Raw genomic sequence first — 15,851 nt, forward strand, 5'->3', positions numbered from 1 at the left:
TCGAATTCAGTTATCGAATAAAGATTACATTTCATCATGTTATTGTTTAGATTCATTTATCACTGTGCTAATGTCGAGTCCCAGGCTTGTCGTACCGGACCCTTCTACACACAAAGGGCTTAAGAGCACACTCACTGGTAGATGTTCACCCTTGAACACCCAGTCCGTTCGGGATACACTCCCATTGGTCGATGTTCACCCTTGAACACCCAATATGCTTGGGATACACTCCCTCGGGTAGATGTTCACCCTCGAACACCCCATATTTTCCTCACTCGACTATCGCACTCGACTGTCCCACGACACGTTACCAGTGTACTCGACACTCACACTTAACGATCACTACAAATAAGTGGCCGAATCACCTGAGTTAAAAAACAAACTGCAATATCGCCAAACATGCAAAACGCCTTCTATTTCAACGTCAAGCATTCATGTATTATCAAATTTCAAGATCATAGTCATCAACAAAATATCCAAGTATGTATGTACAAATCCTTACTACATCCTAATCTATTACAATTTTAGATGTATCGCCTTCAACAGCTTCAGCACTCTCCTTGGCGGGCTCGTTCACCTCCGTTGCTCTTTCGGGCTCGTTGTTGGTGACCACCTCTTCATCCTCTTCCCCCTCGAGGACAGCGTCCTCCGGAATTTCTTTCAAGGGCTTCAGGTGACCTTCATGCACATCCTTACGGACATCAAATTCAGCTCCCTTGGTCGATATCTGAAGCAAGTGCCCGACTTGCCTCAGAGCCTTCCTGAAGCCCTTCTTATGTTCATCCATGACCGCATCCTTCAGCTCCTCGATCAACTCCTTATGCTCAAAGATTTCTACCTTCAGCGCATTTCTCTCTCGGGCCACTATCAGCATCGAGTTCTTCGCTTGATCCAGATCCCTCGCCATCTGATCGCGTTCTTGTTGGAGGACCACCCCAGCTTCCCGAGTCTTATTCCACCGTGCCTCACCCTCCTTCAACAGTTCTTCAGCACGCTTCTGCCTGGCCTCACAGCCAGCATGGACCTCGGCAAGCTCTTTCAGTTGGGCACGCACCTTTTCTAACTCAGACCGCATCTGACCCCTATCCGAAGCATACGCCAGATGCCAAGCCAGCGCTTGTGCTCGTGTATTCATCTCCAGCAAGCTGTCAGCAATTTGTTGCTCGCTCATATTCTCGATCACCTTCTTCTCTGAAGCATCCAGGTTGAGGTCCACTCTATGACCCGGCATGAAGGCGCGATCCCATATGCCCAGCGGAAGGGGACGTTCAGTGTCTTCAACCACCTCCTTACTTTTCTTTGACGCCTCTCGGTTGGGGTCGACTGTCTTGGCCTTCCTTTTGCGCACAAGGGGCACCTCAACTTGTGTTGTCTCCCCAACCGACGCCACTACGACGGGAGGTGGATCAGCTGGTGGCACCTGGGAGCGTTGTTGCTCAACGGACGACCCCGGACGATTACCTTCATCCCTCTCGCTATCAATGGTCTGAAACCAATTGCGACCACTACCTTTCCTCCCCATTATCTCTGCAAACACAAACATCCATCCACACTGGTCAGCAACAACATAACAATTTACAAAAGTAGTAGGTAAAGACACATACCAAACACCCTCGCCCCCGCGTCATCGAACTCGAGGCAATCTATAATCTGACGTGAAGAGAAGGGGCGTGGCAACGAGGTCAACACACTCAAAGCCTCCAACTCTTCAATCGTCATCTTATCCTCCGGCCACGAGGTAAATTTCAGAGGCTCCTGTGTCCAATATAAGGGAAATCTGGGATTCCCCTCACCATCAAAAAAGAACCGTCGACCAGCATCGGTGATCGACACCTTAAAAAATTTTTCCTTAAAACCCCTATACGATTGCAGGTAAAGCTCTAACATTGCGTTACCTGGTTCTGAAATCAGTGACACCCACCCCTTCGTCGCAAGCGGGCGACATCTAAAGAAGTACAAAAACAAGCCTACAGTAGGCCTAATTCCTAACACCCCACACAACACCCCGAAGGCCTGTACATATCCCCAACTATTGGGATGCAGTTGGCTAGGTGCAACATTCAAGGTTCGCAAAACATCCATTTGGAAAGTGGTGAACGGCAATCTTACATACAAATCGTAGAATAACGCAGCATAACAGTAAAAGAATTCATCAGCAGCATTCTCCCTCCCATGACAAACCCTCTCATCCTCCCGACACGCTACCAGTTTCACACAAGTCTGATACCCTAGGGTCCTCAACACACAACTATTCTCAATCCAATCCATAAGGATAGCCCTACTCCTAAATTGACTCCTCAGTTCCTTTACCTCACGCGCCGCCCAGGCGTATTCATCTCCGCTAATCAGAGATATCATGCGTCCCCCTGGACCCTCACCACATACGTTTCCATATACAAAGGCTCTCTCCCCATACGGTACTGTGGTAATTGCGGCACATTCCACCGTAGATGACGGCCCCGACGTTTCGCCCCCAATATCCTGCCCCCTCCCTTCCATGATCAACAGTAAGTACACTAAGACGAAAGAGATTTTAGGGTTACCTGGTTGATTCTCGTAGTAACGCAGGCAATGAGACTGACGGAAGAAGAAGCACTCTCGCTAGCAGTACACGCTCTCAATGTCTGATTTTCCGCAAAAGTGACACTAAACCCCTTCTGAATCGTGCTGAAGAAGCCAAAACTGTTTAATCGTCAGGCGCCGTAGGATTCTTTTTGATCTAACGGCTACTAATTCGCGTCTCCTCACTTCCCTAAAGGAGCGGGAAAACCCTAAAATTCGTAACGCCATGCCCAGCTGTCATCCACGTTTTATCCACGTCTCCTCGTTTTCTCCACGACTCCTCGTCTACTCCACGTCTCCTCGTTTTCTCCACGACTCCTCATCTACTCCACTTCCCCTCGATTCTTCAAACAATACTCAAAGTCCTTCGTAACTTTGTCACCCATTTACTCGGACTTGGGGGGCATGTACTATAGGATACCTAACCCTCCAATGGTCAACCAATAACAACCACTGAAGGTTACTATAATGACGTTCGACCACACAGCTTGGTCGATCACTTGATAACCGACCGTAATAGCTTACGACAGCCACATAAGCGATGTCGCGACATGAGACATACGTCCGACACGTCATCCACTTAGGTCGACACGAATGATGATCGACATACAGAGGCTCGACAGCCGCATAAGCGATGTCGCGACATGAGACATACGTCCGACACGTCATCCACTTAGGTCGACACGAATGATGATCGACATACAGAATGTGACACCGTGATCTAGCAGTTAAGCAGTTACACACCTTGATTGAATAACGCCGCGAATCACGACCATATATCGTGGAAATAATTGACTCAGTGTCAGCGCACAATTCGACGGTTACAACTTCCACTTCAGTAACTGACCGGATTTTCAGGTAAACGGTTTATTATGTTAATTTAAATATACGAAGCACACCAGAAAAAATGTACGTTTTTCCCCTAAGAGAAAATTGATTGAGATTTTCATATTTCGAACAACACCCCTGTTGACTTGAGCGTCGGAGTGCCTTTGCAGGTACCCAGCCCTCTTTGCTTACGAAGATTAGAGGAGAGAGAGAGAAATACAACACAGTGAAGCCAGCACCAGAGAGAAAGGGAGCAAGGTTGTTAGGTTCGTATCTTGGTCTCCACATCCCTACTGAAACATGTATATATATATATGTATATATATATATATATATGTATATATATATATGTATATATATATATATATATGTATATATATATATATGTATATATATATATATGTATATATATATATATGTATATATATATATATATATGTATATATATATATATATATATATGTATATATATATATATATATATGTATATATATATATATATGTATATATATATATAAAGCTTTTAATGAATAAAATAATTAATAATATTATATGTGGTTCGTATGAAAATTTACTAACACCATCTCCAATAGAATTTATTAAACACTTTTTGTGATTCTTGTAAATTTTTATTCCTATCATATTATTTTGAAAAAGGCCATATTTAATTTTCTTTCAACAATAAAAAAATTCAAAACCCTCACACTTTATATTTTGTGTTAATTATTTCAAATGATGTTTATTTGGTTATTCTCTAAACTCGATTCAAGATGTTTTTTTATCATGAAGGAGCGGTTCTTAAAAAATTATTTGAAGTTAAAGAAACTAAAAGTATCTCCGATTAAAAAAATACTTGCAAAAGTTATTAATAAACAAAAACATTATTTAATATATGTTACGAGAGTCAATTTAAAATCAGATCGTAATATTTAAAATAATATATTTTTGTGTATTAAGATTTATATTGTTATTATTAATTTTAGCACAATTAAGATTAAAATTAACATCACGAGTTTGATTTGCAGTAGTAATCTAAATATGATAAAATGAGTCTTGAAGAGTTGAATTCATGTAATTATATAAATAGTTTATTTCATATAATAAAGAATTAATTTCCTATGGAATGATGTAATAAATTGTGGTTTAAATGATGTAATTAATGGGTGTGAGCAATGGGACTAATAGAACAGCAAGAAACTGTAGGTGGAATTAAGTGGCAAGCAAGATGTACTGTATGCAGACATAAGACAGTAGAATCATGAAGAAGTGAATGGAATAAATTAATAAAATAAGCACAAAGCGATGAAAAGATGAACTTTAGAGATCATTTACATGCATGAAATGCAACCATTATTAATTGCTCTATTTTGTCGCCATCTCAACATTTCTCCCGCCTTTTTCATCTCCATTCAGACGCAGCTTAACATGGGCAGTTCCTTCCCGCACCCTCTCAATTTCAGCTTGCACTCGTAAAGCATGTGAAATGTCAAAACTAACCTCATGGAATTTTTAAATCTAAACCAATAATGTCCACAAATAGATAAGAAAAACAGGATCGATTTATTGAATTTTATCTCGTATAATGTTAGTTTGTTTGGTGTCATATATAGAATAATAACTTATTTATGTATCTATTACAAATAGACTCAAATTCCATAATGCATAAATAGAGAGAGCATAAAATACATCTAAAAAAAATAGACAATATATCACCAAAATCTGAATCCAAATGGTATAAAAAATTAACATTTTTTTGAAGTTAAAATTTTATGAGTTTATAAGATTTATATTCATATTTGAATTCTTAACAAATATAAGTGCTTATTTTGATACTTAATTTTCTCATATTATGTTATGTGAAACTTATATTCATTGTTATAAATTTAGAAATTTTGATTGAAAACTAAATGAAACCTAATCATATATGATTTGTTGTATTTGGAATGGAGTTAAAATTATATTTAGTTTAACTTCCCTATAAATAGTTTTATACAAAAATAAAAAAATAACTATTTATATGATAAAATTAGTTTACACATAAATTAATTTATTTTATATAAGTAATTTCTTTAAATTTTTATTTTTAATTTGCATGTAAGGTAATTTTTAACTTAGATTGGTTTATTTGATTTTATTTTAAATATATATCGAGAAATTTGTTTAGTATTACATGAAAAAGAGAATCTTCTATCTACTTTCTTTAAATGCTTCTGGGACTTTCCCTTCCCACTTAAAATTTTAGCTTGTGCATTGTTGTCGAATAAAATAAAGATATAAAAATAAACCAATGGCAGATAAATATTTTGGTAGACAAACATCTATCTTTTGCCTGTTTTGTTTCAAAAGGAGGAATCAACAAGACAACTTATGTGGCCATATACCTGGAATGTCTATAGATGGTAGGAATCACTTTCTACAACACTAACACTAAAAAAATTGGCTAAGTGCATTGTATGATTTAGCATAATATATGGACATTATAGTTATATTAGAATAATAGAGTTTCCAAAGTAATACCAATCACGTCATGGATTCAATAAAATCTAAGTCATGAACATCATTAATAGTCAATAGACAGCAATTGTCTGAAAGCATTGTTATAAGTTTTTCACCTATCTTCTTTCGAAATATTTGGATAAGCGTATGTTGTTATTATCATAAATTGTTTTAATCGAAAAAAGAAGTGATATTATCATTGATTGTTAATTGAGTTTAGTGTGAGAAATTTAAGTATGAATAAAAGTGTGATGAAATAAAAGAAATATTATATTTGTAGAAAATAAATAATATTAATATTTGGCTTATTTATTTTATAAGAGGTATTTTTAAAATATAAATATGGTTAGTGTATTTTTATTAAGATCTTTTTTCATCTTATTTTTCTATTATGATTTTAGTAACTATAATCTCATCAAGTTTATTATCAATGTTACAAAATAGATTAATGAAATTCAATTAACATATTATATTACATGATTTATTTGAACTTAGATATTCATGTCCACACATCAATATCCTTTTTAAACACCTTTAGAATTATTACGAGATGTCTCAAACTATGATGGTTGGAAACATCATAAAATGTCTTTATTAGATGACAAAATCTAATCATATTGATGGTTAGATATATCATGTAATACCATCATTGTTGTCAAAGTTTATCCTAAAGAGGATAAGGAGTATTATACTTAATCTTTGAAAGTGATCTCTTCTACTAATAACTCTTCTACTAATGCCTTTGAAATAATTTCTTGCCTCTAAGATATGGAGAAGTAAAGTGTTGGAGTTTGAGAGTTAGAAGATAAAAGTTTTGAATTTCAAAGGATGGGGAAAGATGTTAAGTTCAGAAGTCAAAATAAGGAGAGATATCGATGCGCACTGGTGTAACAAGATTGGAGAAGTCAACATGGTTCTACATATTAGCAATGTAAGAGGCATAAAGAGGGTAACTAGTGGCAAGTTTGAAGTTTAAAACTAACAATGGTATAAGAAATTTTGAAGTGAACACTAGGGATCAATCTTTAAAAAAGGAAACTAAGGGAAGAAAAGCTTGACGAGCAATCAGGCATGGTAGAGTTTTCTAAGTTAGAGAAAATAGTCTTTAATGAGAAATAAGTACCATAAAGGTTTAATTAGATGTAGTAGTTTGATTATATCTAGTGACTTTTTGAGTTTCATCTAGAAGAAGTAGATGTTGGATCCTAGCTTGCAAAAGATAGTGAGGTTGATTGGCATAGAAAAGGCTAGGGGTTTGTGGGTCAGATGGTGTGTTGAGGTTCAAAGACAATGTGTGCATGTTAGATAAAGCAGAGTTAAAGAGGTTAATTCATGAAGAGGGTTTTAAAGTTAAGTTGGTGGTTTTGCTACAATTATGGTCAAATGAAGATTTCTCAGATGTGTGATACGTATCATGGTGATCAAAGGATCCAAATCCAAAGTCTATATGAATTCGTTCCTTTTCATGTTGGAGCATAATCTCTAGGGTGGCTTGGTCAGCTTTCAACCTCGTTCTAGTGGAATTTAGTCTTCAAGAGATGTTCTTTGTTTCAAAAAGGTAAGTTGGTAGTTGTGCATTAAGTATTTATTACGCTATAAGATGAGAGTAAGTGTTATGTGAATAGAGATGTCTAAGAAATACAAGTGAAGAAGAGAACATAAGGATATTTGTTGTGTAAGAGTTTATATGTGTGTTTTGAAGCAGGCACTAGAATTCCCACCTAGGAGCACTGATGTTCACTATTGCATTAACGTCTGAAGAAGAAAAAATATATATAGTTCTTAAGTGGATCCTACTAAATGTTTGACGTAAAAGAAGCAGGTGGAGGAGTTATTAAATGATTGGTGGTTTAGACTCATTGCAATCACTAGAATAAAAACAAGTTTGACGAATCTTGGAAGAGAAGCACAAGGCATGTTGAACCATTCAAGTGTAAGTCTTGACTTAGGTAAGAGTGACTTTTGGGACTATAATGTTTCTAAGGATTAGATACAATGTTGATGAAAGACATGTTTTTGTTGTTCATAAGAGCATTTAGACGTTCCTGGTGCGTTTGGAACTATTTTAGGCCTTCTAGAACAATTTCATCATAAGTTAGGTAAGGAAAGCTAACTACCACTTTTTTATGTTGTTAATACTTTGATGCATTATGATGCATGTTTGATTTGGTTTGGAATTGAGATTTTGGTATGTGGAATGTAAGACTTGGGAAATCAATAGGCATAAGTTAATTATTTGGAATAGGTTTGGTAATAAAATAGGTTATATTTTTTATATATACATAATTGGTACGTGGTTTATTAAATATGTTGATAGGGGGAGCTATGTAGCTAAACACATATCTCACATATGAGTTTTTTATGATGACAAAAGAAATATTTTATAGTTTCTTGCAAAACAAAATGGCAAAATTGTTGCTTGATTATATCTGTGTATGTGCTTGAACTATTTGTGATATGTGTATTCATTGTTTACAAGTGAATCATTGATTGTAACACTTTGCACATTGCATATCTGCATGAATTAATCGATTACATTGTTTGCATAATTTGTTAAATTCATCATATGATTAATAGAGGCAAAACACCAAGTTTTAACCGATTAAATTATGTGGATAATCGATTAAAACTTGTGGTTATGCCAGCACATGTTTTTTGAGTGCATTGATATATTCTATGTGGAAAAAGTTTTCAAAATTCTTAAGTATGGAACTTAACCGATTACGTTAATTTCCTAATCGGTTAAAATGTGTTTTATATGAAAACCTTTTTCATGAAAAGCCATAACTGTCATATAGGTTATATTTTTAAATGTTTTAGCTTGTATGATTTACTTAATCGATTACATGCACTTTTAATCTGTGAAAATCTGTTCAAAATGTATAAGTTTTAAAGCTTAAGGAAAATCTTAACCAATTACATTAATTGGGTAATCGATGAAAATGCGTCAGACTTGAGAAATCTATAAATAGAGGCATTGCTCTTTGTATTCAACAACTTTTATGATTCATGTTAAAATAGAATGACTCAATTTCTCACACCAAGAGGGGGGGGGGGGGTGAATTGGTGAAGTGTAGAAAACAAAAGCTTTTAAAATCTTTTCTATAAAAAATGATGTCTTTATACTTTTCTTGAATAGCAAGGTAAAAAGATTTTTAATGCAGCGGAAACTTAATCGAATAAATACAGAAAGTAATCGATTGAATAAAAGAGAGTAGGGATAAGAAAATTCAAACACTGTGTTTTTATACTGGTTCGGCCAACCTGCCTACATCTAGTGTCCTTCCAACTACGGGAAGCAAATGCACTATAATGATCAAGGTTTTTACAACAAGGTTTCTACAGAAGACCTCACGTCAAAAATGTAAAACACCTCTCTAACCCTCTAATCAAAATATAGGCAATACACAACAAGACCAGCAACAAGAATCCCCTCTCATGTCGTTTAACCACTTTGAGGAACCCTCAAAGTCAAGAGCACACACGTCCTTCTTCATGTAGTCACAACAGGGAACTCAAACCAATCTTCAAGAGATTGCATAATCTGATCATGTAGTAACACCTAAATGTGCAGATTGATCAGTCTTTGAAACACATCAGCTTTGCTCTTCAAGAAATCACAAGTTGTTGATCACCACGATCAATCTTGTTTCTTGGAGCTTTTCCTCTCTTTCTGTAAGATCATAGCTTTCTGTAAAGGATATGAAATTGTTAGAATCACAAAAGTTCTTACAAAAATCAAATCTGCATCAATTTATAGTATAACACATATCATACGCATTTTAATCGATTGAGCTACTAACGTAATTGAATATAACAATAAGTTATAATAGATTTAGCACCAGTCAAACAAATAATTGAGTGTACAATTAATGCAATCAACTATCATTTAATGCTTGGTCAACATATTTAAAATATGACCGTTATGTTAGTTGTTACAAGCATTTAATAGATTTTCAAAACATTAACTAACTTATTATGATATAGAGAGCATGCATTCGATTAAGTGAAATCTTTTTGCACAGTTTTGAAAACTTTACTCTTTGAAAAATCTCACAGCACACTTCAAAAGAGTTTGTGCAAACACACGAGTTTTAATCGATTCACCCCATAATGTAATCGACTTAAAACTGTTGTTTTGTCACACATTTAAAGTTCAACCATAGTGCTTTTGATTTTCCTTTTCCAAAAACATATGTCATGCATACACATATAAAATCACATATTTAACACAATGATATGCAATGAACAACACAAACATGTTCTGAAATATGCTTGAACATATTTAACACATTAAAGAAAAGCATATAACATGTAACACATAATACACATGTGTTGTCATCATTAAAAACTCAAATATCATTGAGATTGTGGGTTAAGCTAAACTTGTGCTCCCCCTATCAACAATCTCAACAATTCATAGCTTTCATATTTGATTTGTTTGTTGAGATTTTAATTGCAGGAGCATTATGAAATTATCCAAGACTCAAGATTGCTACATTTGGAAGAAATTCTCAAAGATTCTTGATAGATTGTTATGCTGTCACAAGTTGATCATATATGCATTTCAAGGTGTACTTCTAGAGATTAGATTCATATATAATCAAGGCTTATGATTTTTTCCTGTTGTTGAGGCCATGAAGAGAACTTGGTGGAGTTCTAGGACTTAGAGTTGTGAGTACTATAAGTGTGATAGAAAGTGGGTGATCTTTATGGGTTACTATAATTGATTTGGAGTTAGGAAGAAGAGTACATTGAAAGGATTGTTCTTTGTATGTCTTGCTTGTAACAACTCAATCAATATAGTGGAATCCCTTCATCTAAGATTGATTGAAGGAAGACTAGACATAGGTAGTGGGCTGAACCAGTATAAACAATAGTGTGAATCTCTCTTTCCTTACACTTTTACATTGTCTTTGTTCTTGATTAATTGCATTCCAAGAAAATATCAAAAATTCCAAAAAGGTTTTTAAAGAACAATATTTTATAAGGAAAACCAATTCACCCCCTCCTTTTGGTTGAGCTTATTAACCTAACTATTTTTACAAAATAGAAGTTGGTTGCAGAAAAATTAATGTGTATATTATCTTATAAATGTTTATTTATGATATGTGTAGTAAAGTAGGGTTTAAATACCTATAATTTGATGATATAATCAATAGAAATGAAATGGCATAGTGGTAAGCGGCTTGTAAGTTATGAGTAATGTGTAGGGTATTCGGTTCAAATCATGCAGAGACTAAAAGAGTGTTTTTGTTTTTATTTGGCTGTCTTTTAATTTATTTATTTATTTATTTTCTTTTGTATTGGGCCAAGAAACCCATGAGAGATAAGAAAACATAGTTAGCCTTTCTTGTTCCCCATCAGCGATTTTCATTCTTCTTTTTTTCTTTTGTTTTTCTTCTTTGAACCAATTAACCTATGACAAGGGTGTCAAGGTACGACAAGTTCGTTACAAGACAAGCTCATCCAGGTAGAAAACCAGGAAAGACTATCAAGGTATTACGAGACAAGCTCGTCTAGAAGAAACCTTGATCTTGGTTTTGAAGTTTAACTAAATAACATAACAAAAGAAGTCTTTGTGTATGAAAAGCTAACTCCAACTAGAAAAACACTTAGGACAGGAAATCCATCCTTAGAACACTCTGATAGGAAACCGTAAAACTCTAGAACTAACCTTAGGATAGGAAACCATAAAACTATTGAACCAAGCTTAGGATAGAAAACACCAGGCTAGAAAAACCTCAAGATAAGATAGAACAATAAACAAACATCTCAACCCATAAGAGAAAACAAACCCTCTAGTTAGACACTAGAACAGAAAAACCTTAGAATAAAAGTAAATCAATCTGAAGAAACTTGAAGACTTAGGTCAAAATAAGAAGAACACATAGCCAAAAGATAATGAAATCACAACTTCACAAAAGTAGGATAAGAAAAATATGAGAAGGAAAGATTAAAACAACAAAGAAACTTAGGACAAAACACTGAAAGAAAACTTAAATGCTAAAACAATAAGGTCATAAATGCTAAGACTAGAACCTGGACCCCAAACATAGAAATCATAAGAAAACACTTAGGTCCTAAATAGAAAAACACTTAGGCTAGAACAACCAGGTGCTTGACTAGACGATGTCTTGTTTAAAGGTGTTTGATAGAGAACTAAGCTAAACATTCAATGTTTAAAATACCTGAAGAAGTTATTTGGCTTCTCTAGAAAATGAAACAAGTAAAGACGATGTCTACGACTAAAACAATTAAAAAACAAAATTGTTAAAAGACATAAGAAAGTCTGAGGAAGTTAAATGTTATCTGTCTACAAAGAGACAAATGAAAAAGAAGTGTTTAGTTGAATCTAGATGATACCATGAGTGAAATAGACACGTCATCTTATGATGAAATATATATACATTTGGTATCTTTAAATCAAAAGAGCTTAATTGTAAAATTCTACCTAATGATAGGAAATCAAAAGATAATTTGTTATTTTGAACAAACATTGAATGATCTTAAATGCTCAACATTCAAAAACTACAAAAGTGATATTTGACCAACTGATTACACAACAAGTCCAAATAGAAGTAGGTAAAAGGGAAGACATTCATGAAATTTTTTTCTCATAGAAAAAGATAACATAAAATCACATCTAAAAGAAACACCAAAGAAGCAAAACATTAAAATACTCTCAAACAATAGATGAAAATTAAAAGATAAATAGAACTGCCATATATGTTTTTACCTTATGCAGGACAATCACTACGAACGTTCATTTTATAGATATCAAAATGAACGTTGGAGAAAATGCAAAGAGGAGGATCGATCAAACTATCAACAATTGTGCCAAATTTCAAGTCTAAATCACTTTTGATAAGAGCTCTTAAGAGGACATCTACTCTGATGAAAGTCATCATCCTATGCCTAACACCTACACACAAATAGCCAGAAAGGGACAAATCTCGAGACAAGCTTCGTCAATGGTCATAATGTCCAATTCAAAAAGACAAAGCATCGTCCTAACGACTATAATCACAAGGTGTATAAATAGAAGAATAATATAAAGAAGAAAATATATGAAGAAGAAGAGAGGAAATATGAAGATATGAAGATATCTCATTATCCACTGAGCGAGGAAATCTCTATGAGTGATTAAAGCTAAATCACTCCTATAAAAGAAGAGGAGAAAGAGAAGAGCTCAAGCAAAGAAGATTACTCTCAAGCTTCATAAACATATCCACCTGAAGAAAGAGTGAAAGAGTGAAATGTGTGAAAGTCTCTCAAGTTTCATTGTAATACCTACTTGTGCATAACATAAGAAGAAAACAAAGAATGAGAGAAGGAGAAAAGTAAAACATCTCCCTTATGCTTCATTGTATTATATGATTACTTTTTTAAGGAGAGAAAAAGAGAGATGAGTGAAACACCTATGAGTGTTTAGATTGCATTGTATTGTAATCAAATCCTCTCATAGAGAGATATAGTCGGAACAACTTATAAGCAATCTATGATTGCAATTATGAAGAGAATCAAAATAGTTACTACTTGACTCTTTAAAGTTAAGGAAATCTAGATGAGATTGTCTAGTACCAAGAGTGACATTAATACTCAACTGATCTAGGGTAACTAAATGTTATTCGTTGATCAGGGATACCGGGAGTGGTGAATAATACTACACAACCAGGAGTGGGTGAAACCCAAAGGAAATCTCGGCACAGTAGCTAAGTACAAGAGTGGTGCTAATACTTAAAGGAAATCTCGGCAGGTAGCTAAGTACCAAGACTGGTGTTAATACTCAAGGAAATCTCGGTAGGTAGCTGAGTATCAAGAGGGATGCAAATACTAGCTAATTTAGGGTAACTAGAGGTTATTTGCTGATCAAGGATACCAGGAGTGCTGAAGAATACTACAAAACCAGAAGTGGTGTAGAATACTACATAACCAGAAGTGTGGGGAACTAAACTAAACGAGTTTCAAAGGAATTGAGAGTGTTTAAGGATACTAGGAGTGTTGAGTAATACTACATAACCAAAAGTGAGTTAAACTCAATTATACTTCATTAAATATTTAATGGAACCCTCTAAGTTAATTTTAGAGGATAACTACATGTAGCCTTACTAGGTGAGCTAGTATAAAACATCTTGTGCATTTTCATCTATTGATAGAAAATGTAGCTGTTAAGTTCTTTAAGCTCACTCCCGCATAATGTGCTTTACATCTATCTACTGTTCACTCTTCAACCTAGATGTGTTAAGTTGGTTAAGTAAACGATCTAACTAAGATAGCATTTATTAACCAAATAAAAGTATCCTATAATACAACGTACATCATAATCAGGTCGTAGGTTGCAAAAAAGTTTGAAAACATTATTCAACCCCCCCCCCCTTTGTGTTTTCCTGCAAGTTCAAGGGGGAGGGGGATGTGGTGACGTGAGGGAGAAAGAACAAGTGGCGCGAGAATGAGGGAGATAGGGTAAGCGGGTGGCTCAAGGCTAACCATTAGGGTTTAGAGTGTTTCATTTGGGGGTTTTGGAGGAGTTTAATTAAAGGACGAGAGAGATGAGTGTAGGGTACCAAATGAGTTGTCATAAGAAACCTGAATGAGAGAGACAGAGAGTCGCGATTGAAGAACGATTAGTAGATGAGGAGAGCATAGGGGAGTGAAAGGTGGTGGCAAGAGAACGAAACCAGGTATGGGGAAGCTTACCTAGTCTAAATTCATGTTTATAATGTGTATTCTGTTATGCAACATAATATGAGTTTATCTCGAATATATGGGTGCTACTTTGGTGCTCGATTATTTTGTGTTGTTTGCGTGTTTTAAACGTTTAAATATCAAATTATGAATGTTGTAAATGTTTATGGAATGTAGTTAAGAGTTTAAGTCAGTAAGTGCAGTTGGGGACTTTGCCGATTGTGTAGTGGTCGTAGAGCCTATATTCTTGTGGTTCAAATATTTTATAATGTCTAGTATAGTGGTTACTAACTAATATAGGTTCTACGATAGTTTCAAATGATAGAGTGTATGTTTTAGTTCCTTAGATGTTATAATCATTGTTAAGTAATTTTTGAGTTACTATAAGGTATGTCTTTAGTGGTTAGTTATTGTCATGTCTCTCTTGTAATGTTCCAATTGTTGTAGAGTGCACTTTTCTTTGAGATAGTCTCTATAGAAAGTGTTATCCTTGTGTTAAAGTAATTTCCACTTATTCGATTCATGTGGTGACTAATTCATGTGATTGGTGTGTGTTACAAGTGCCTACGAATTTTTTTTCATATGCCTTAGTAGTTAAAGTAGATGCCAAGAATTCTCAAGCAGTTGGATTCTCATGGATTATTGGTAAGAAGGATGTTTCTTTGGTCTCAATGAGTTCTCAACGGAATAATCAATTATCTTAAGTGATAATCAATTATCTACGGGTTTGGTCTAGAGTAGTCCTACTAGAATAATCGATTATCGTTAGTGATGATCGATTATCTTAGTGTCTTTGTTATGAGTTATGACGAGAGATGGATGAGAATGTCGGTGTGTCAGAGTACAAGATGAGATGTTTCGAGAGGAAACTAAGATGGTTGATGTGGTTGGGTGATGGATGACTCTTAATTGATGGTGAAGCATGTTGGGGAGGTTGTGATGTACCCAAGTTATGTGGTTGACCAATGAGTATGAGAGGTGAAGGACATGTCTACTTGTTGTACCTAATAAATCCTTATACTATCTGTCGTGTGATACGGGATAACGACTCTCTTTAGCCTTGTATACAACTTAAGCAAGATTGTTCAAAAAACCTACACTACTTGCCCCTTAATATAAGGCCTAAAAAGAAATCTTACACCACTTGACATTTAATACAAGGTCTAAATACTCCTAACATAGTAGAAATTCTCTATGATGGCCTAAGAGAAAGAGCTTTGCTTCACATTGCATAAATGATATAGCTCTTCTTGAATGTGCTTAGGCCATGGCTAGGG

At 34.9% G+C, this 15,851-nt stretch overlaps 1 protein-coding gene across 1 annotated transcript; it reads right to left on the reverse strand.

Moving 5' to 3' along the window:
- Positions 1 to 508: 508 nt before the first annotated feature.
- On the reverse strand, positions 509 to 2,499 carry LOC148197009 (uncharacterized). The gene is made up of 2 exons (XM_088092656.1): positions 1,605 to 2,499; positions 509 to 1,527 (listed from the first exon to the last, which is right to left on the reverse strand). Exons 1-2 carry the CDS (start codon positions 2,497 to 2,499, stop codon positions 509 to 511), a joined length of 1,914 nt encoding a protein of 637 aa, XP_087948782.1.
- Positions 2,500 to 15,851: the final 13,352 nt, after the last annotated feature.

This window comes from Vigna umbellata, chromosome 6 (genome assembly GCF_029865625.1).
Source record: "Vigna umbellata cultivar VRB3 chromosome 6, Vumbellata_1.0, whole genome shotgun sequence".
Lineage (NCBI taxonomy): Eukaryota > Viridiplantae > Streptophyta > Magnoliopsida > Fabales > Fabaceae > Vigna > Vigna umbellata.

Excerpts from the sequence above, each read along its gene's own strand:
- LOC148197009 (XM_088092656.1), bottom strand. The coding sequence starts at position 2,499 with ATGGAAGGGAGGGGGCAGGATATTGGGGGCGAAACGTCGGGGCCGTCA. Across the intron at positions 1,528-1,604 it reads CGCGGGGGCGAGGGTGTTTG|AGATAATGGGGAGGAAAGGT; the intron begins GTATGTGTCTTT and ends TTGTGTTTGCAG.